We start from the raw sequence: 21,949 nt of genomic DNA, 5'->3' as shown, positions 1-21,949 counted from the left end.
TTTGTTTGCACTGTTAGCCTAGTTTTTTTTTACAGCATATAATTCCGTATAATTTGCACAACTCGTAAAAAATGTATTGTTACTCGCGCATTTTAAGAATATATTTAAATTGATGACAGTAATACCTCGATATTCGAATATTTGAGGTACGGAGTTTCAGTATAAGGAACTTTGGATGTGTGACCATTATTTTAATAATAAAAAAATGTAAACGAACAGAAAATAACAATTGCCCATCTACAATACTTAATAAATAAAGAATCAAATTATAACAAGGTACGTTTCTTGAGTGTTGTGCATCGCGATGGGTCGTAGAATGTTTGTTTTCGTTCGTCTTGGCCAGTCAGCGTGCAGCAAAGCAGTACGTTACGGAGCTGTAGTATTTGGTGGGCAATGCAAACTGATGACTGCACCGAAGACTCCACTTGTGGTGTGATTATATTTGACAGTAGAGTGCACTGTTTATTTTAATCATGTCAGTTTTTTTATTATTTCAGTACTGTACAGTATAAAATTTATATTTCTTAATATACATTGCATTTGTTTACAATATGATTGGTAAGATATGAAGTGTTCATAGTATGAAATTGTAAGTTACGGAGGCTGGGGACGTATCATAGTACTAATGCTATAAGTAATTCAACATACGAAGTTTCAATGTTCTAACGAAGCTCCAGGAACGCATCTACTTTGTTTATATAGGTATTGTGGTATTCGTTACATCGTTAAATGCATGCTGGATATATACGTGCGTAATCCTGTCCGTGCGGTGCTGAAGTTTGAAGTGCTTGACTTTTAATCAGAAGGCTGCAAGTTGAAATTCTTTGTGGAGGTCAACTCTAACCGTCGTCCTTCTGAAGTTGATAAAAAAAAAGTACCCCGTCAAAAGTCAACAGTGATCGCCCTTTGGAAACACTGGCCCTCACCCTAGGAATGTGGATTTTTTTTTGAGAAAATAAAGTGTAAAAAATCCGCCACATTAAACTAATGTATAATTGCCTACTCAGTGGAACCGTGTGTATGTATCCCTCTTAGTGTTGATCTCTGCTGGTGTCGTACCTAGGTGTTTGTCATTGTCCATAACCGTGCAGCTGGGTGATTATTTCAGCATGTTGGCATTCCTGCCTACGCCCACATGTGTTTGTAGTTGCAGGGATGTGCCCAATGTTGATGTCCTCAGTGTGTGTGTGTGCATAACCTATAAGTCAACTCGGCCTCAAATGAGCACCCGGTGCTTGGTGTTGGTCACCCCACCCCCTCATGTGCTGTGCCGGCCTTCATAGGTGCTCGCTAACAGCACTTGCCCTAACCGTCTGTTAAAGTCTATATGGGGGATCTTTGTCTATAGGGTAAATTTAATATAAGTTGCAGAGCATAATGACTGTGTGCGAATGTTGGCATACGCCCATGCGCGTGTGTCGGCTTGTACACTCATGTGCGTGTACACACGTGTGCGTATATAGCTAGCATAACTGGGTGTGTCTGCCCGTGTGTTGCTCGTACGTGTGTATAATGTCATAATTATTCGCAGCCCATTGTCAATACCCTGCTGGATAAAAGCCTTCCTATGCATAGCCATGCATGGGGGGTTGTTTGACCATTCTTCCCCCATACTCGTCAGTACCTGGTTGATGTGAAGCAGGGGTTCAGGACCAATTAAGATACAACTCTGCACGGATCTTAGCCATGGTCGTGTATTGAACGCAGATTGTCAGACTCATGGCACAGCACTGCGCCTCTGTATTGTGTGCATGTGTAATGGGTAATCATGGTGCAATGGCTCGCGCACTTGCAAGATCATCCCAGCCACTATATACGATTCGTAGTCATGATGCACAACACTTGTGTTGATTAGAATCAAACCTGCCCTGCGCCTCGCGGAGGTCAACACACTCTTATGTGAATGCATTGTGTGAACGCAATCACTGGGGCGAGGGGACAAAGGCGGCTTGGTGTGCAAGGTGCCGATTGCACCTCCCCCATCGTGTGCCATGCCGCCCTGAACAGGTGTTCTCTGTGTGCGCACGCGCGTTCCTTTGCGTGTGCAGGTCGAGTGTTTGCCAACTCTGACGACTCAGTGTGTCTACTGGGAATGCAGCGCCGAGCCATCGTGTTCCAGCCCGTCAACTCGCTGAAGGAGCGCACCGACTTTGAGTGAGTTGCGAAAGGGGGTCGAGTTAAAGCGACGTTCCTAGCGTACACCCCCATGCAGTCCCGTGAATGGGCCCCTGAGCCCCCTTTTATCCTGGGTTCGATGTTATCAAATCCACTGGTTCGTGTTTTTCTCTTGAACCTGTTAATCGAGAGCCCTCACTCATACCTTTGTTGATCTTGAACACCGTACGGGAACGTGGGCTGCGTGGTGGCCCCTGAGAATGCGGTACAGAAGGTAGGTAACTGAACTGTATCTGGTTTTTGAGTGTTAATTCACCGTATTTGTGGGTTTTTGTTGGCTGAAATAAAAGTAAAATAATTATAAGCTCTCAATCAATCCTGTCACCTCTGTAGAATATCCAAGGGTTAATATACCAACTTACACAATGCATCATCATCAGTCAATCAAAGGTGTTGGAAACCAACATTCACATCCAGTAGCTCGACTGACTGAACGTGTTTAACACAGCCATCTGTCCAGATTTACAGAATATCACCAAAGCTTTGCTTAACACTACTCGACGTCAAATTAATAGGACATGCCGTTGTAGCAACACACACACCTTACCATGGATGCCTTCCTTTTCTTAGATCCTGCAACTTTTGCACAGTGGATACCCAAACTCCAGGGTCTGCTATCCCAGTCTCATCTTTCCCATGGTTGCCAACTTCTTGATGTCTCTTTGATTCCTGTTTCAGTAAACATCTATCTCTCCGTACTGTATCCATACCCACTCGTCGCAACATCTGGTTCCTAATTAAATCTACAATGGTTTTTGTGACATTCTATTCCAAACTTCATCCTCTGCATGCCCCCATATTCAATGCTCAGAAGCCTTTTTTCAGTTTTATTGTTGAATTCCTGCTCCCTGACTTGGACAGAAATACAAACTTTACCCATGTCCGAAACACCCATCTTTTAACACTACGGTTGACCTGTTTAACCTTACAAAGTGGTTTATTTAGTCCAAAAAAATATACCTTAATTCAAACACAATAACGCGTTCCAGACGGCCTTCACTCAACGCCCAGAGAGGTGCACATTATTGCCGCAACACATTGCCTGTAACGATGTATTCCTTCGTATTTCAGTGAACCAAGATTCAGTGGGTTGCGATTCATTTGAAGAGTAGATTTTTTAAAACTTGGTTTTGAGTATAGCAGCCTCTTGTTGCGGCAAATTCTTTCATGTTTAGTTCACTCTTACACCATGGTTGGCTACGTATGATGCAACAGAAGTTCTACATACATACATACATAACATTCAAGGCTTCGAAATCAAATATCACCAGTCCATGCACATAATTAGGTGCATGTATTGTGAGCATAAGAATACATTTCAATTGATGTAATGATAATGCCTCTTTACACCCCCTACTAAACATGCAATCTAAGACTGATTGCATTGCTGTGATGTTCATGAGACGGGCCATCGAGTCCTTGGCCTAATCTCTGCACCGAGGGTGGTGCTCAGTGTGTAGTTATCCCGTATGCATGCTCGGAATCGCCGTGAATATTATTTTCCCCCTTTGCACCGTATGCTTAATTCCATCACATTCAACGTCTGCGGGGAGCGGAACGGTCGGAATTGAAGAGCAATGACTTTGACGCTGCACTTTTTTTACCCTCCCTCTCGCACACATGCACACCTCGCGCTGGGGTTGTGGTACTCACTTGGAACATGGCCATGGAAAATAAATTGCTGGGTCGTGACTTGACCCTCGACGAACACGTGCGATGCTGGTGGGGTTGGTTTTGCCATATCGTGTGCTCTGCGAGTGCGCCGCATGAGCAGCGGGGAGAGGACCCCGTTTGAAAAGTTATTGCCATGGTGGCATGGTGGCGAGATGTTACCTAGCTCGCCTGGTATACAGGAGGTTATGGGCTCAATCCCGACCCTGATATCTGTATATTTGAAGTTAGCATGTTCTCCCTGTGGTTGTGTGGATTTTCTCCGGGTCCCTTGGTTTTTCTCTCTACACTTATAAACATGTGTGAAGAGTATTGGCTGCTATACATTTCCACATGATACGCCACTTTGTTGAGCTATCATTTGTGGCCAGGTTGCTACTGAAAATGAGTTATTTAGCTCAGTGGGCCTTACCTGGTGAAATAAATATAGTTTTTTTTCGTAAAATAGATGCACCGACAAGTGTGTGCGTGGTATGTGATGTTATTGCCTTGGCAAACAAAAAGGGTTGTCCCCTTGTCACTGGTTTTCTAATCCCATTTTTTTGGGAAGGTTTTGATCAATTTGGCTGGTTTTCTATAGGGTGAGTCCCAAATAACAACAGGATTTTGACTGGCATTTCATTCACGTAAGATCATCTTTACGAGTTACTTTGACCCCATACTAAAGATTGATGGACAAAACGAATGCAAAATTGTAAGGAGAGCAATACAAGTAACTTATTTCAATCTTAGTTGGAAAGTAATCTAGATTAGAAGTTTTCGTGACTGTAGGGATCCATACTCTTTGGTTCTTTCGGTAAAGTCACGTAGGTATAAAATAAATTAAATCACTTTATTTTATTTTATACCTACGTGACTTTACCGAAAGAACCAAAGAATTAGTTGGAAAGTGTTAAGAACGCAGCTGGCCAAGATGGAGTGTAGTTATATCTCCTGATGCTTTTGAGATTCTCAACAGGCTGTTTTGAATTGGCTGAGTACTTAAAATTAAAACATGACCCTTGTTTCGAATATATTTTCGAGTAAGGTATAAACAGCGTGAATTATATCAAACATTTACTCTGTTTTTTTAACAGTGCCGTTCATCAACAGAGACCAATCCCAACGTTAAAGAAAGGCAGCCCTTGCCTTTGTTGTTTGATCCAGGTGTAGTCAGTTACAGTATGTTCTAGATGCATATTGTCGGTTAAACCTTAAAGCAACGTTGTCCGCATGTGCACATGTTGCTGCGCATAATTCTCCCATTACTCTTGATCAGTGGGAAATAACATGATTCAGTAGGCCTTCTTGTACTCAACTGAAAAAAAAAAATCTTTCATCTGTGAAGTACAAAAGGGGGGCCATTCCTGCTTTATTTAGATTAAAAGCCCATCTTGTTTCATTGTATGAAGTTGTAAAGCATCCCGCCGTATCTGGCAGTGATCTTCACTTCTATAATAACGTTTTTTTTTCGGGTTAGATCGTGTAAATATATAAATGCGTCGTTAAACCCGCCACCACCCGACACAGCCAACTAGTAAGGGTTGTCACGTAAACAGAACATGCCAATTTGTTTCTAGTACAGCACACTGGTGTGTTGGAGAACCAAGCCACAACATTTAAAATCTGAGTACGATGTTTCGCCAGTAATTACAACTAGCTTCATCAGGCGACAGCCACATTTATATATTTACGAGATATAACCCAAAAAAACCTGTATTATGGATGATATTGGTCACGAAAGCCGATGTGTTAAACTGATCTTCACTTCTGACATCCCTAAGTCAGTGGTGCAAATACCACAATGCTAATTTACGGCCGTGCACAGCACCAGTGGCAATTGGCTGTCCGCATCTGGCCTGGGCCTCCTCACATTTGATGCAGCTTCAAATGATACTTGGTGCAGTGTATGGAATGATCACGGTGGTGGCAGTGGTGGCGGTGGTGGTGTGTATAGAACACTAGTACTGGGGAAAAAAAGGCGTCTGTGCATGCCCCACCTATTGTTATCCTCCTGAATAGGTTTTCGCCAACATCCAATTTTTTCAAACGGGGGCGGGGATCTTTTTATGACAAGGTGATATTGCCACCATTACTATTAAAGGACAACTGTGTTAAGCTTAGTTTGTATGGTGCATACCAGAGGTGGGACAAAGTCATTGTTATGCAAGTCCAAGTCGAGTCGCAAGTCATCAAATTCATGACTCGAGTCTGACTCGAGTCCAAGTCACATGACTCGAGTCCACATCTCATAGGTGGGACAAAGTCATTGTTATGCAAGTCCAAGTCGAGTCGCAAGTCATCAAATTCATGACTCGAGTCTGACTCGAGTCCAAGTCACATGACTCGAGTCCACACCTCTGGTGCATACTAATCATGTAATGATTTGCCCGCCCCGTGATTTATTTCACTTGTCACGATTCATTCAAGTGATAAATAATTGTATTGCCATTGTGGTATGTGTAGAATCTGTAGTGGCTAGAGGATTTACATGAATCGAAAATAAGAACTTTCCATGCACACAATTTGTTTGCATGTATCACCAGCATAAAAAATTATTTTAATTGACAATTCGATGCATTGTGGAATGCCTAGCCTTTACCTACTGTTTTGCCGGAGGCGTTCATGTGCGGGTACGTGTTAACCCAATTTGTTAGTTTGTCTGTGTGATTGAAATGCTTCCCGCCATGAAGACCAAGAGCAGCACTGACGTGCAGATCGCTTCTTTTTAGGGGACGAGTGCTTCTGATTAAGTTTAGCTCAGTTCATTGATTTAAACTATAAAAAAAGTCTTTATTAAGTCACCGAAGAAAGAGTTCAAATCGAGCAGCATTGTGACTGCTGTTACAACCACGCTAACACGTCCCAGTTCGAATGTGTTGTTGTGACGTTTGGGTGATGCCCCACTTGATACTTTTTCATTTGCTGTCCTGATGGGTTTTGTGCTCTGGTAATGACAAATGTGTGCACAAGCCACAGTAAGCAAGTGGAGCCATCTGCAGTTATCGGGATAGCCTCAGGGCCAGGTTGATGGTATGCACTTAAGCAGAGTATGCAGTTAACCACAGTTCACGCTAGCACACCTAGGATGCCTGTGGCTTGTGGGGAGCGGTGGTGCTGTGGTTAGCGCACTGCGCTACAAACCCAGCGACCCCGAGTTAGATTTCCGCTTACGGCGATTATCTTAAACAGGGCCTCCCCTACGTTGACTCGGCTTCAAATGAGTATCTGGTGTGGTGTGTAAACATTGTCAGTAGGGAGACAAAGGTGGCTGGCCGTGGTGCTAGCCACCCTCCCCGTTGTGTGCCATGTCAGCCTTCATAGGTACTACTTGCTAACAGCCATAAAAGTCTGTTCAGGCGAATGGTAGATATTTGTCTCGTGCATCGTAACATAACACTACAGTACAGTACACAGCACTGTCCACTAGCTCCGCCACTATGCTAGAAATTCCACAAGTGATTACATAATGACATACTTTTTTTAAACTAAAGCATCTAAATGTGCTCATCTTCATTTTGTCCTGAACCAGAGGTGGAGGTTCCACATTCCTGTAGCTAGTATTTACATCACGTGAGTCGCTGTCAACTTTTCCAGATTGTAAATGGTGTCAAAGGTATCAGGACATCCAAAAGGTTACTACCAAGAGGAGGCCGTTCAGTCCATCTCGCTTGTTAGAGTGGGAAGACGGTCAGAAGCTGGTCCAACAATTGCCCACACATTGTAGTTTGTCAGTAAGTGGGGGATACTTGATATGTTTCACGTCTATTGAGTAATTTGCAGGTACATTTTTTTTATTTGGACAATGATGCGGGGACGCAATGGGCTACTTTTGCGAAAGACATCACAGGAATATTTTTATTTTTATTCCAACAATATTCGGGCTGACATACCACGCTGAAAAGTTCCAGTAACAGGATACAAAAAAATCGCGGACATCCATTCCGGTGCGGCAGAACCACATGAAAAGGAAAGAACAAAGGGAAATGGGGTCCGCTGCCCCACGTTACGGGAATTTTAATATCCGCTGTGAAGCAGACAGCGCGCGTAGCTTCAGTCATAACCAGGGCGGCCGCTGCATTCGAACCGAGAGCCTCTGCAACAAGCGGCGAATAAAAATGCATTACCGCTGGGACATGTCATCACCAACTGTACTTTATACACTTTTGCAAATAAAGACATGCTACTGAAGTTGGCATCGAGATGAATTGCAAAATGTTGTAGTTGCCAACACCTGTTGAAGGATGAATCATCAATGTGTTTAATCGTATTTATGGTCACATTATGACATTTATATGTCATGTGCCATATCCTATGTAGGTAATGAGTCTTGTTATCCATAGATGCTTGTGTCTTGTATACAGTCCCAATTACTCACTGGAATTGAGCTGCCTGCTTAGATGTGTATTTGTCTCAACATGTATAATGGTTTCTGCACTGGGCTACAATCACAGAATCACAGTGGTCCAGTTCTGATTTATGGCCATGTTGCACATCACAGTGGAAAGTGGCATCTGAAACCTAGCCCGGCCTCTCTTGCATTATTAGTTCAGCCTTAAACAAGAACATGGACCAGTGTGTGAATATCAACACTAGCGAGACGATGATAGAAAAGGGCATGTTGCTGATCACTGCCCCACTGTGCGATGTGTAGCCCTAAATAGATGCTTGCTAACAGCACTGACTGCTATGTCCTGTAGGGCTTATTGGGCGTATTTGTATGTGTGTGCAGATGTGTGCATTTTGTTCCACATGAATTTAGGGTCTTTGTGTAAAAAAAAATGCTTTCCATGTAATATGTCTCTCCATTCACAGTTCTGTAATTTGACGACTGTTCTCTCTTATGTAAGTATATTCAAATATGACATTGTTTACTGCTGACAGTTGTTTAATTATTACATTGTTTCCTGCTTTGGGTGAGGTGGCGACGTCTTGTGTTCCACTTCCATCTAGTTACGCAGTGATTCTAGCAATGTGTTGAGACAAGATTGCAAGGTCATAGGGCATGCATTTGCTTTCAAGGTAGAGGTGGTCACATGACATGTATTTGCTCCAGGACAATGCATTCATGGGGGCTCGTGTTTGCCGCAAGACAGAGAGGTCACGGGGGTGTGTTTTTTCCCCAGAAATTGTGTGGTCATAGGGCATTTATTTGTCTTGTGTTCACTTGGTCACAGTGCACCCATTTCCCCCAGCTCTATTTTGGGGCAGGTTTATTGAAACTAAAAGCTCGGCGTGCCGGTGTGCTCAACAGACTCGCTGTTACATATATTCTGCATTATGTGCAAATTAATTGAGGAGAGCAATGCCTTATGATATTTATATTTTATTGGCGTTTGAAGCATATGCAGAAGCCATACCACTATTTGTAGTGAGTAGTTTCACATTGCACTGCTGGTTTACCTTATACGTCATATCTTAAAATCACACATCACCATTATCTATATATACAAAAGGTAGATTTGTGAATATGTGTGTCTGTTCGAAATGTTTAGCATACTTCCCGACATGCAAAAAACTTGAAATTTGGCATGTGGGTATTTTACAAAATGTACACAATGCAAAAATTATAAAAATAGACTTTTGTAAAAAAAAATTGTGGGGGGGGGCGCAAATAATGCATATATTTTGCACGGTAAGTGAGCGGTGACGTCACATCTGTCATGTCACCCGCATGTGGCAGCGTCACGCAGTGTACCTGCTGACGTCACGCATCCCCCCCCAACCCTCCGCGTAGGCCGTGTATCCCGCACACATGTGCGGTAAATAGCTGTCTCGATTTTCTAAGTCAACGCGACTATTTTCAGCTCGCTGTTAAATATGAAGCAGAAAATACATCTGTTTGTGTGAAGCAGCAAAAACTCTCCAAAGCTGACCTCTGATGTCATGAAATTTTCACAGCTTATGCGGTCTGGAATTTGTAAGGGAACACGACAATTTTCAGCTCCACGTCATTCCCTTCCCGAGTTACCTCTATCATTTTGCATACTTCCCAACATGCTACAAACTTTAAATTTCGCATGTGGGTAGCTTCCAGACTGTACACAATGCTACAAGTCTAAAAATACACTTGTATTTTGGGGAGGGGGGGCGCAATAATGTATACATTTTGCACGGAAAGTGAGCGCTCACGTCACATCTGTGATGTCACCCGCATGCGGCAGCTTTACGCAATGTACTTGCTTGCGTAGGCCATGTTTCCAGCACAAATAGCTTTCACAATCTGATATCTGCGATTTGATTGTTTTTTATAACAGCAAACCTCTTTTTTTCAGGGCCTAGGGAGACATTAATTTTCACGTCTTTTGTGGAGGGGCTTGACAGATCTGCTCCTGCTTAATATAATATAGGTCATTGTCTACTTGGGGATTGTGCACATATTTTTTCACCATCTACAATAAGAGCTTGCGTAATGTTTTGAGCTTGGTGTCTGTTCTCACACACCCTCCAGTACGATTTGTCAATTTCAAAGTCTTTCTACTTCAAACATATACATTTTTAAGCTTCCACGTAAAATGGAGAGAAAACATCTTTTGTTTTATAGGCAAGCAGCAGATATTGGTGTTATGCCGGTGACATGGGATGGTGCATGTCTCTTTAATATGCTCAGTCTAGCACTGTTTAATAAGCAGGAACCACAAGGTTCCTGCTTATTACACTTGGAATGGAAAGCAGTTCATTCGGTGAAAACAAGGGGCTTTTGTGCCTGGCTATCCCAACATACGGAAAAGTAATGCGCTTGGTCGTGTGTACACCGTACACCAAAGCAATGCCGAGTGCTACTTTCTCAGACTGTTGCTACATAAAATACGTGGTCCAACGTCGTTCGACGACCTGAAAAATGTTAATGGACTTAGCCATTCAACATATCAGACAGCATGTAGAACTCTTTGTTTGCTCGAGGATGATAGTCACTGGAATGACACCCTCAAAGACGCAGCCATCTCTGAGTCGCCGGCGATGAGGGATTTGTTTGTGGTGATGTTAGCCTTTGCCACGTGACTGACCCACAGTTGATCTGGCAAAATCAGAGAGACAGCTTGACAGAAGACATACTGCATCACCTCCAACGAGATTTTCCTGACATCCCTGTTCAGTATGTCGATCAGGTGTACAATAAAGGGCTGCTTCTGATTGAAGATAAGCTGTATTCCATAACATCTAAAAGTCATGAGGATGTCGGCTTTCCTTCCCTCAACTGTGATAAACAGGTTTTGTTTGACAGCGAATATTTGCGGGAAACTTCCTATAATGCCTCAGAACTACTCCATTTTATTATTGAGATTGAACCAAAGCTGGTTAGTGACCAAAATGTCGCTTATTTTAGAATCCTTGAAAGTGTCGATGATAATCAAGGAAATATTTTTTTCATAGACGCTCCCGGTCACACAGGCGAAACTTTTTATTATTAGATTTTATCCTGGCGAAATTTAGATCAAACAAAAATATAGCAATGGCAGTAGCTTCTTCTGGGATAGCGGCAACACTCTTACGAGACGGGCGAACTGCTCACGCAGCATTTAAACTCCCATTTAATCTTGGGTACACGGACAGTCCTACCTGTAACATCAAGAAAGGTACAGCTGTGTCCAAATTGTTAAGTGATTCCTCTGTTATTATCTGGGATGAATGCACAATGTCTCATAGAGGTGCTATTGAAGCTTTAGACAGGACTCCAGGATCTGAGGAACAATCATAAGCTGATGGGAGGTGTCACGGTTGTGCTCTCTGGTGATTTCCGGCAAACTCTGCCTGTGATTCAGAGAGGCACGAGAGCTGATGAGGTCCAGGCTTCCATCAAGTGTTCGCCAATTTGGAGCAAAGTTCTAAAGCTAACGTTGACCGTAAACATGAGGGTTCACCTCAAGGGAGATAAGTCAAGTGGCGAGTTTGCAAACACACTGTTAGATATAGGTGATGGAAAAATACCTGAGGATAATGGGGAGATTAATATTACCAGCAGTATGGGCCAATTGGTAACTACCCTTGATGAATTAATCACCAACGTATTTCCAGGTGTATGGCAGATTAACCTGATGTCTCAAAAGTGGCTTTGTGAACGAGCTATCTTGACACCCAAGAATGACACAGCATCTGCAATAAATGATTACCTCATAAGTGAGATTCCAGGAGAGGAGAAGATCTACGAGTCAGTAGACACTGCATTGAAAGAAGACAACGCTGTTAACTACCCTGTCGAATTTCTTAACTCCTTGAATCCACCAGGCCTGCCCCCTCACAGACTAAACTCAAGCTCGGGAACCCAATGATGTTGCTGCAAAATCTCAATGCTCCAACTCTTTGTAATGGAACCAGGCTACAAGTGCGCAGCTTAAAACCTTATGTCATAGAGGCGACATTATTAACTGGCTGTGCTGCAGGACAATGCGTATTAATACCTCGCATACCACTTATTCCAAGTGATTACCCTTTTGAGCTCAAGCGTATGCAGTTTCCAGTTAAATCCTGTTTGGCAATGACTATTACCAAAGCTCAGGGACAGTCATTCAAAGTAGCTGGAATTGATTCACGGCATTCATGCTTTTCTCATGGTCAGCTTTATGTGGCTTGCTCTAAAGCTAGTTACAAAGACAATTTGTTCATACTAGCTCCTACAGGAAAGACGAGCAATATTGTCTACAAGGAAGCATTGCTTTAGGAATAATGGTATACCAATGACGCAAGTAGCCAAAGGGGGCCTGCCGTGACAAATCTAACTCCCCATAAGAAACGGCGCATGGTCACCTCCACGCGTTGTTTTTCGGGTATTCATTGAATAAACTTTAAACTAGGAATAAACTATTATTTTCCATGCGAAGAATGGGTACACCTGCTAGTGTAATATGTATGTGTAAACAATTTGACGTATTTATCAGTAAAAAAATCTGGAAGTGGCAGCTATATTAATTGTTCAGGGAAAATTAAATATACTTGGCTTCAGCAGCTTGTGCACATTGATTTTAACCAAAGAATAAAACAGTACACATATAACATTTTGGCCAATGGCTGTTCTAAACGAAGGTAATAGCCAGAAACTGTTGACAATATCGTTATATATGTGTTGTATTTAAAACACTGGGAAGGTTTGAGATGGATAAATCTGAGAACCATTTGACTGCATGCCTGGCTGAATGAGGCTGTAGCAGAATGTTCGTCTCACAATTGGAAGGATGTAAATTGAAAGTCGTGGTTGCAGATCAACACAGCCCATATTTTCTCCAGGGTTGGTAAAATGACGACCACTTTGTCAGAAATCGACACTAGTTGCCCTTCAGGACATACTGGCCTGCATTTTGCCCATGTGGAATTTCCAACCCTGCTTGTTTCACCAGTAAGACATTTTAACTTGGACAGCACTTACCCTGACAGCCTGCAAGACTAAATAAAGCTGCATGGATATTTAACTTATTTCGCAATGTACTTAGACAGCCGTGCTGAAATCTGGATCTTTGTGTTTGCGTGCAAGCAATCCATAGCAGTTGTAACTAGGCTCCACTCTTTTTTTCAGAGTTATGTAATACGTATTTGTCATGCTTCTAGGTGAGGAATAGCAATGTGCACACTGCATGCAATCGGAAGTCAGTGAGTGTATGTACATGGGCACAAGAGCTGTGATTTTAAGTAAAATATATACAATTTTATTCCAATTGTATAATATTTCTGTAGTTTGTGTCATTGTTTGCAATGACACAAAATCTCATCTGGAATTTTGCCAGTGAAGCAGTGTGGCATAACATCATGTCAGACAACTGCCCCAGAAAATATCTTCCACAAAAACTGCACTTCAGTAAGCTCGGATGCACACTCGGTGGGCACAACCTCACGTGTCTTACAGTGTTTCAGAATAAAAAACTATTTAGAGGGGATTTTAGACTTGGAATCTGTGCAAAACAAATTTGTTTTCATGAGATTTTTTTGCAATTTGTGACCAGACTACTTTCCCGCCACCCACTCTACTCATCCCCCATCCATATCTTTCCCTCTGCTCAGTCCAACTGTGATTGCTTCCGTCCAAATTCTTGGTGTCACTTTTGATTCCTCATTTTCCTTCACTTTCTACATCGCCAACACCACTCGCACATGCCGCTTCCATCTTTTCCATATCAGGAAAATTCGGCCCCTCATCATCATCACCGCTGTCAAACTTCTTGTGCACTCCCCTTATTCTTCACTCGTCTGGATTATTGCAACTCGCTCCTGGTCGGTCTCCCTGCCCTACACCCTTGCCCCTCTACAACAAATTAAACTTCGTTGCACACTCCGCTGTCCTTAACCTCCCATTCACCTCTCATTGCTTCCCTCTCCTTCAACAACTTCACTGGCTTCCTATCTATCATCTCCACCTATTTAAATTACTCAACTTATTTTCAAAACTTTGCATGAACTGGCCCCCCTTACCTGTCTTCTCTTGTTTCCTTATATGTCCCATCACACCCGCTCCAGTCACAAGCTTCCCATCTTCTTGCTGTCCCTCCACCCTGCGGCCAATCTCGCTTTCGCTCGTTCTCTCTGCTTGCCCCCTTACACTGGAACAAACTCCCTCTCCACATCCGACTCTCACCCTCGCATTCCTCTTTTCGCACTGTCCTCAGGTCCTATCTCTTTTCTCTTGCCTTTTCACTTCCTCTTCCGCTACCCCTACCAGCACCACCTAACGCCCTTAATTCCTCCTCCACCGCCGGAGCCTCCACCAAGCTCCCTCCACCCTAGTCACTACCTGATCCCCATCCCTTATCTTGCCATTTTGTACTGTAATCAGCAAGCATTGTTAAGCGCCTTTATGAAAGGCGCTTTATAAATACAAAATAGAATAGAATCAACTAACTGCACTTGAGAACGCAGCTGAGTCACAGGTGGCTGAAACCCAAATTCAAACTCAAGATCTCAGGCACCATGGTTCTGGCACGTCTATATCATCCATCCATCTGTCCGACTATCACAGGCAGACGTTTGATACAAACTTGTTAATATAATTCAAAGATACATTTTCGACATTATCTCCATTGGTTTTGCGTTTTAACTCTAAAGAAAATAAAATCCATCCGTGGCATTTATGAACAGCTTGTAGATCCTTAGAGCAACAGTTAGCTTGACAGACGCCAAAGGCCAACGGTGTCCTCGCGATGAGAGTTGGTCTTGTGAGCATTTTTTCAGCAGATTGTTTGCTTCTTGGGATGAGATTCTGTGTTTTTACGCGCGTGAGTATAATATTGTATTTGCTGACCTTCAAATGAGCATGCTCTGTCTCCTGTCATTGGAACACATTGTATTATTTTGCCTCCAGAAGCAAAATTGCATAAATAAACTCCTTGCTACTTAGTTCACTGTGTACAGAGGCAATATTTGTTCTCAACCTTACCCATTGTGATGATGGTCAGAGGCATTAAAATGGCACCAAACACCTATATAATTTAATACCACCATGTGCAGATGCAATCCGATAAGTGGATCACGCTGAGCTCATCATATGCCTAAGACAACAAACTGCAGGTCTGTCAAGTGGTCTGTGCGAGACCGTACAATAAGCGTAAACAACACTTTTCTGCGCTATTGTGGAACGTTATGGGTAATAAAATGAACATATCAACCTCCCCCTTTGTATCTCCAAATAAAGATATCAGCCTGCTGGCTTCTCTCGACTTATGTTAACTCTGTCCTACTTTGCTGATGAGACCCAGAAGGTTGTGACCATTCTAAAAAATGGTTGCTTAAACAAATATGCTGGTTCACACAAGTCTAGAAAAATGAACAGGCCAATCAACTGAACATTTATTTTTTATCTGGTGATAATTGACATGAGTGTATTTATGTTAGTACAATAAGCAGGTTGCTGACCAATGTGCTGTGAAAAAGGGCCATTTTCGGAAACATATCCTATAATAATGTTTTCTCTCTTGAGGCCTAACAGGTGATGTTTTCCTTCACAGACGACGCATCCCAGCAGAGCAGTGGTGGCTGAAGTTGAGACCCATGCTCAAGATCCTGGCCAAGTACCGCACCAGCTACGACATCTCGGACCTTGAGGGGCACCTGGAGCACGTGGCAGCTCGGCGGGCGGCTGAGGCACCCAAGTTCTAAGCTCATTCCTGTCGGCAACGTAGTCGAATATTAAAAGCCCTATTAAGTCTTACACCATAGATTACCCGATAACACTGGCCTCCAGGTAGCGTAACTCTGATACTAACCAGATCAGTCAAGTCAATGTATATCCCTGCTCAAATGAGCAAGGGGATGGTGTTCATCTCAGTTGTCGATCCCGAAACAGGAGTGAAAATTCCCAATTTTAGGCTGGTCTCCTGGAAAAACCACTGCCGATTTGATCATGGAATAATGGTTATGGGTTCGGTTTACTTCTAACCAGAATTTGAACCCTCAATAGTGAGTCATGCGCGATAGACACAGCATCTCACCGTCCGATCTGATGCTAACTATTACCGATGCAATCCAAATGCACTAGCCTAAAATTATTCTTCATGGTGGACTAGGCCACATTCAATGAAACAATATACATTTGTATAATGTGTCTCTTGGGAATATTTTTGTGCAGTCGTATATACATACAAAAATTATCAAGAATTACCCAAACATTAGAACCTGGTTTCATCTAAAATTATAAACAACAGAGAAGGCGAACCCCATAGTCTAAGGGCTAATTGTCTGATACAGCCATAACCTCCTATAATGCAGACCCACATTTATTTCTGAACAAACAATTGTGTAGAGCCTTGGAATTATGCAGAAACAACAACGTTTGGACCTTTAATAAGCAAAAGACAAGTGTGCTGAATGTAATATGAATAGTAACCTTGCCTGGCATTAACTAGTTTCTGCAGATGCATTGTCTTGTGAACTAAACTTAACCCAATATTTAATTTGAACTGACCTTAACCTGAGCCACACACTAACCTCTAAACATAACCGAGATGCCATCGCTGCTTCTGTAACCCGGTCACTTAGTGCTATGCCTGACTACAACCCTAACCCCATGTGATATAAATGTTTTGAAATCGATATTGCGTAATTTAAAGGCCACTGTTTTGTCTTATTACACGTGTCCCACATGGAGGTTACGCGAGCCATTGGACAGCGCTCTGTGCATGCAACTCTGTTTTAGTTATCCTGTATTGCCACACTGTGATGCGGTCAGAGGCAATGCTAATGCACGTAATTAGCAGGAGAGTTCTAAAATTAGCATCGAGCTCAATAAATGGACGTTTAAACCTGGAGCACAGATGGGCCAAAGCACAATATATAGATGCATTGGTGGGCGTTGAGGCTGTATTGAATTAATGCAAAGCATTGATTCATTGGGTGGTTACCAAAAAAGCACTGTTAAATGTTTTGCTTCAATTTTATTCCGTGTGTTTCACACACAAAAGTATGGCTTCAAATGGGAACTTGGAAGCACGCAGTCTCTTCCCTGTTTCACTAAATTCGAACAGATGGAAGAAGCAGAGGAGAGTGACTAAAAGTGAACTTGCATGGTGCTTTTATTTTGAATGGTCAATTGCGTTAAGATGTGAGCACCGTGAGACGCTAATAAACTGAATAAAGACCATAAGCAATTTGATTAAGGAAAGAACGAAGCTACGAGAAATGTGATCACTGATATCTGCTTCATATGCGTATGAGTACCTGCCACCATTTTAGGGGTCACTCAGTTCCTCTCATTTCCTAAATCATCAAAAACAAACAAGTAGAGGGATGATTTAAAATTATTGTCCGGTAAATTAATTTTTGCGCCACATAACATGAATTATTTATTCAACATAAGTCATTTACTCCGTGGTGATCCCTGTAAATGTAAAAAACCTCAACATTATTCTCAACATATGCTGAACACTAAGCACCTAAATATGAGTGCAGTTACAGGGGTTGCTATGCAAATCTTTTGTTTCACACAAAACAAATTTTTGTTGATGGATTAATTTGCCAGTGACAGCATACGTGTTTCACAAATGAGGGAATGTTTGCTTTTATTGGAAACGAAAGAAATAGACCTCCATTTAATTAGGCTTAGTAATTAAATACAGCACTGTACATGGAGGGGTGGAGATAGGAGCGCTTAACTGGATCGCTTCATGATGCTGTTGCAGTTCGAAGAAGCCACTCCATTTGCTGGTGGCTTAACTATCAATGCTCCACATTTATTCATGCTTAACTCCATGTGGATATGCTGTATCGCATTTTTTGCATGTGAGATGCTGGGCTGTGTTGGCAGTGTTATGCTCGACATAGCGAATACCCCTACCACTAAACCCGATAGTAACACTCCAGTCGTTTGTGCTGCTACGATCGCAGATTGTGCTGGGCCATATGTTTCTTGTGATGTGTCTTTTTTAAAGATTTGACATCCGTGCAGCTGTTAACACGTCTACATAAATCTTCACATTTGCCATCTTTAAAGAGCCACAGCAACAATCTCAAGCTGTCTGTCTAAAAAGTCCTCATTCGAATGTAATTTTTCGTGTATCATTGCTTTAGCATGCCATCTTGTTTTTTTAGAGCAGGGTGGGACGCGTGGCACATTGTATCAGTATGCCCTTATGTATTTCCTTGACTGTTTTGATTGCAGTGTGATCACTGGGTTGCAGTGAGCACAGATACAACCAGCGGTGCTTTGTTGAGGTGACCTGTGGACAGATTGCAGTGGTCGCTAGTGGCAGCTTTGAGGATGAAATTTTGGAGCTCTTGTCAGAATTAACGTTGCCTCGTGTATTCTTCTTACATTTGCTGCCCGATGTCCCGACAGAGTAAATTCCCTGAGTTGTGCCCAGCAAAGTTTGAGCTCATGAGAAATGCTGGCTTCACTTTGTGACAGTTCTTTGTTATAGAATGTGATATGAACAGAAAGACACCCGGTATTCAGTATCTCTGGTTCAAACTCTCCGGTAATCACCCTGTTTCAAGTGTTGGAATGCAAGTCATTCAAACAAACCATACTTATTATGTTTTTGGGCTAATCGATGTGCTTTGTTGCCACATTTGGCATGACACTTAATGTGAATATGAGGCTGAAGTTTGAGTAAAACTGACGTGATAATTTTCAAACAAGGGAAAGGTATTGGGTTAATTTTCTCTTATAATTTCACAAATCAAAGTACTTTATCTCCACGATAAAATGAAGAAAATGGGGCAGCACTGCTGTACAAAATACTGCCAGTTCAAAATAAATGTGTTGCAAGGAACACCCTTGACCCTACCCTAATCTCAGGCCAAACCTTATCCATCCTCTAGCCCATATAAGGCTATGTGCTTCTATTCGCACATCCTTGTTCACACATTCTTTACCTCGCATTGTAAGCCTCAACAAATTATGATAGGCAGAAGTGGTAAATTTCACTACAGTGCTCATTTTCAACAATGGATAGATCATGGCTGAGGATGATAATGAAAATGGAAAACATTTGAGTTGACACCCGACTGGATTTAAATTCAAAACCTTATGATGGAGGCCAGCCACTCTAACCACAGCTTCCCTAAGCAGTAAGTATATGTATTGCATAAATAATTGTGGACATTTATTTATTTGTGAAACATACATTAATCTCTCCACGAAACAAAGTTCCTGGCACGATTTCGTATTTGTCTGTCAATATTGCCTTGCCATAGTGTCAACATTAATCGTGATTTTTGCCAGGAAAAATACGTAATTTTCACATTGCCCTCCAGTCACTTAACCTGATCTCAATGTGTGGTCATCTTCGCTCTAACTGTAGCCAACCTCCAATAACATTGCCTTTGATTTCTAGAATACGGGTTGTACTTTATGACCTCAGAACATTGAGAGTCTCCTTACAGTTGATGTCAAGAAGTTTAGCAAACTGCATGCTGTAGAGTCTCTGGCTTCTAAGCCATTTTTGGTATATTTCTATGACCAAACATAACCATAAATAGTAACGTTGGAGTTGAGTCATTAGTCGAAGAGATGTTTCGAATTTGAAAGTGTTAGGATATGCACCAGAAGATGACATTACAGCATTTCTTATGGATTCACTTCAACAAGCTTTGCTAACCTAATACCCATGCCCACTTCATAATGACTCTGAAGAGTGCTTGTCACATTTGATTACAGTAAAATTTAGTCCTCAGAGCTGGACGAGGCTGAGTTAAATTAAAACATAATATAATATGAAGCAGAGGGTTTATTATGCACTCCTGGATGACCGAGATGAATCCAACTCGCTACCTCAAATTAGCACCGTTGGCTATGTACGGTGCGAAAAAAGTTTAACATGCATGCATGCTTGACCTTATTCACAGATGGTTGATGCCTGGATTAGAATCAAGGATCTCGCTGATACGGACTCGGTGCTTGTGCATTGAGGTGGCCATTGAACCCCTGCAGCCAGCCTGAATATAAAAACATCCCCAGTATTTAAAAAATTCGTATTCAAATGTGAAGGCAGACGGATTTTTGATTGGCTGCTTGTGGTCGCATGATCAACAGTAGAAACATTCCTCAAAAGACGGCTTCAATATGGAAAGAGTTTTATTACATTCATTTTCAAATTATCTGCCCTTTATAGGCAATTCCCTGCTGCTTTAGTCATGTATTCCACATATTTCTGCTTTTACATCATTGCTCTGTAGCAGACAAATGTTCGTCAAATGCAGCCTCCGTGTCCTAATTTTCTGAAGCCTCAGGTGCTCTGTTGACCACTGAGGTGGCTAGGAACCTATTGAATTCTGTGATTGTGTCGAATTTTGCAGTTTTTTTTTCTTTTGTAGCAGGATGAAAAAAAGAAGCCGTTTTGCTCTTAACAAAAGGTCTGTTTGGTGAAGCAAGCGGCAAAGCTGCAAAGAAAGCTGGGGACAAAGGGAAGATTATGGACCCATGAAAAGTATTTGTTTTTGGGGGAAATCCCACCATCATGTTGGTAAAAAAAGAAAACACAATTTAGCACGTGCAAGCCCAGCAAATCTATTTTACCTTTCACCTTTCCAAGAGAAGCACAAAGCTTTGCCAACGTTGGGCAACAAATCTGTTTCCGTGCAAAAAAACGTAACTCTTAATTCTGAAATACAGTCCAGACTTAGTACTTAAATAAAGATGATCAAAAAGACAGAAATAGGAATTAGAATTTGCTGATATTTTCACTATCTAGTGCACTTTACCACCGTATCTTGTGAGTTGTCAGCAATGTGTTGCTTGCTAGTGGTAGTCACAGTCATAGCACGCGCATCTGATATATCGCAAAAGCATTGAGCCTGTAGTGCTCGTGTGTAAATTATCCTAAACGAATTAATCCTTCAAAAACCCCAACCCAAGCCTGGAAACTATACACAGACTAAGTGACGCAATAATCCAGTAAGTTGTATTTGGTGTTCCAATCTGGCTTGTGCACTTGCTCAATGTACTGCTTAAAATCGATAGAGCACAGGATCCTGTTGATTAACAACTTTATTTAAACGGGGCTAAGTTTTTTAAAGCAGGCGTTAATTTGTAAGGGGGGGGAGTGGTGCACAGCTGCATTGGAATGTGGAGCTGATGTGTCAGTGGATTGTACATGTCGCATGTGGTGTGTTTGTGTACGAGAACTCCTTTGTTGCGAAGTTGTAGTAATAAATGTTGTGAAGTTAAGACTTCTGTTGTTGGAACCATCTTTTATAACCGTAGCGTCATCAGCATGTTCTCATTGAGTCTCAAGGCTCCTTTATATGGAGGATTCTGCTTCAGATTGTCCCATTTTTTTATCGATACACATTGGTGGAAGTTGAACGCTCCTGATAAAACACACACATACCAAGTAAGAACATAAGACACATACTTGCTATACTGCCTTGGCGAGGTGTTAACTACCTCGCCTGGTATGCACGGGTCCGTGGGTTTGATCCCGACCCTGACGCCTGTAAATTTGGAATTTGCATGGTCCCCCCCCGTTGACGTGTGGATTTTTCTCTGGGTCGTCCGGTTTTTCCCTCCACATTTAGAAACATGCGCTTTGGGTATTTGGCTTCTATACATTTCCACGTGATAAGCCACTTCATTGGGCTATCATTTGTGGCCAGGTCGCTTCTGAAAAAGAGCTATATATCTCAGTGGGCCTTACCTGGTAAAATAAAATATTTTCGCATAGCACGTCATTTTCATGCAGATTATGGCTCCATTTCGGTGTGATCA

General features: G+C 42.1%; 1 protein-coding gene across 1 annotated transcript in view; it reads left to right on the top strand.

The window, feature by feature from the left end:
- LOC144933955 (ATP-dependent 6-phosphofructokinase, platelet type-like) overlaps nt 1-21,409 on the top strand; it is a 78,032-nt gene extending 56,623 nt beyond the window's left edge. Inside the window, exons 21-22 of the mRNA XM_078859318.1 lie at nt 2,049-2,154; nt 15,753-21,409. Coding sequence (XP_078715444.1) covers nt 2,049-2,154; nt 15,753-15,903 — 257 coding nt within the window. The 3' untranslated portion in view covers nt 15,904-21,409. The remainder of the gene's footprint in view (nt 1-2,048; nt 2,155-15,752) is intronic.
- The last annotated feature ends 540 nt before the right edge of the window (nt 21,410-21,949 follow it).

The sequence above is a fragment of the Lampetra fluviatilis genome, chromosome 1 (assembly GCF_964198595.1).
Source record: "Lampetra fluviatilis chromosome 1, kcLamFluv1.1, whole genome shotgun sequence".
In the NCBI taxonomy this organism is placed as follows: domain Eukaryota; kingdom Metazoa; phylum Chordata; class Hyperoartia; order Petromyzontiformes; family Petromyzontidae; genus Lampetra; species Lampetra fluviatilis.
This window is presented reverse-complemented; position numbering and strand designations above follow the sequence as displayed.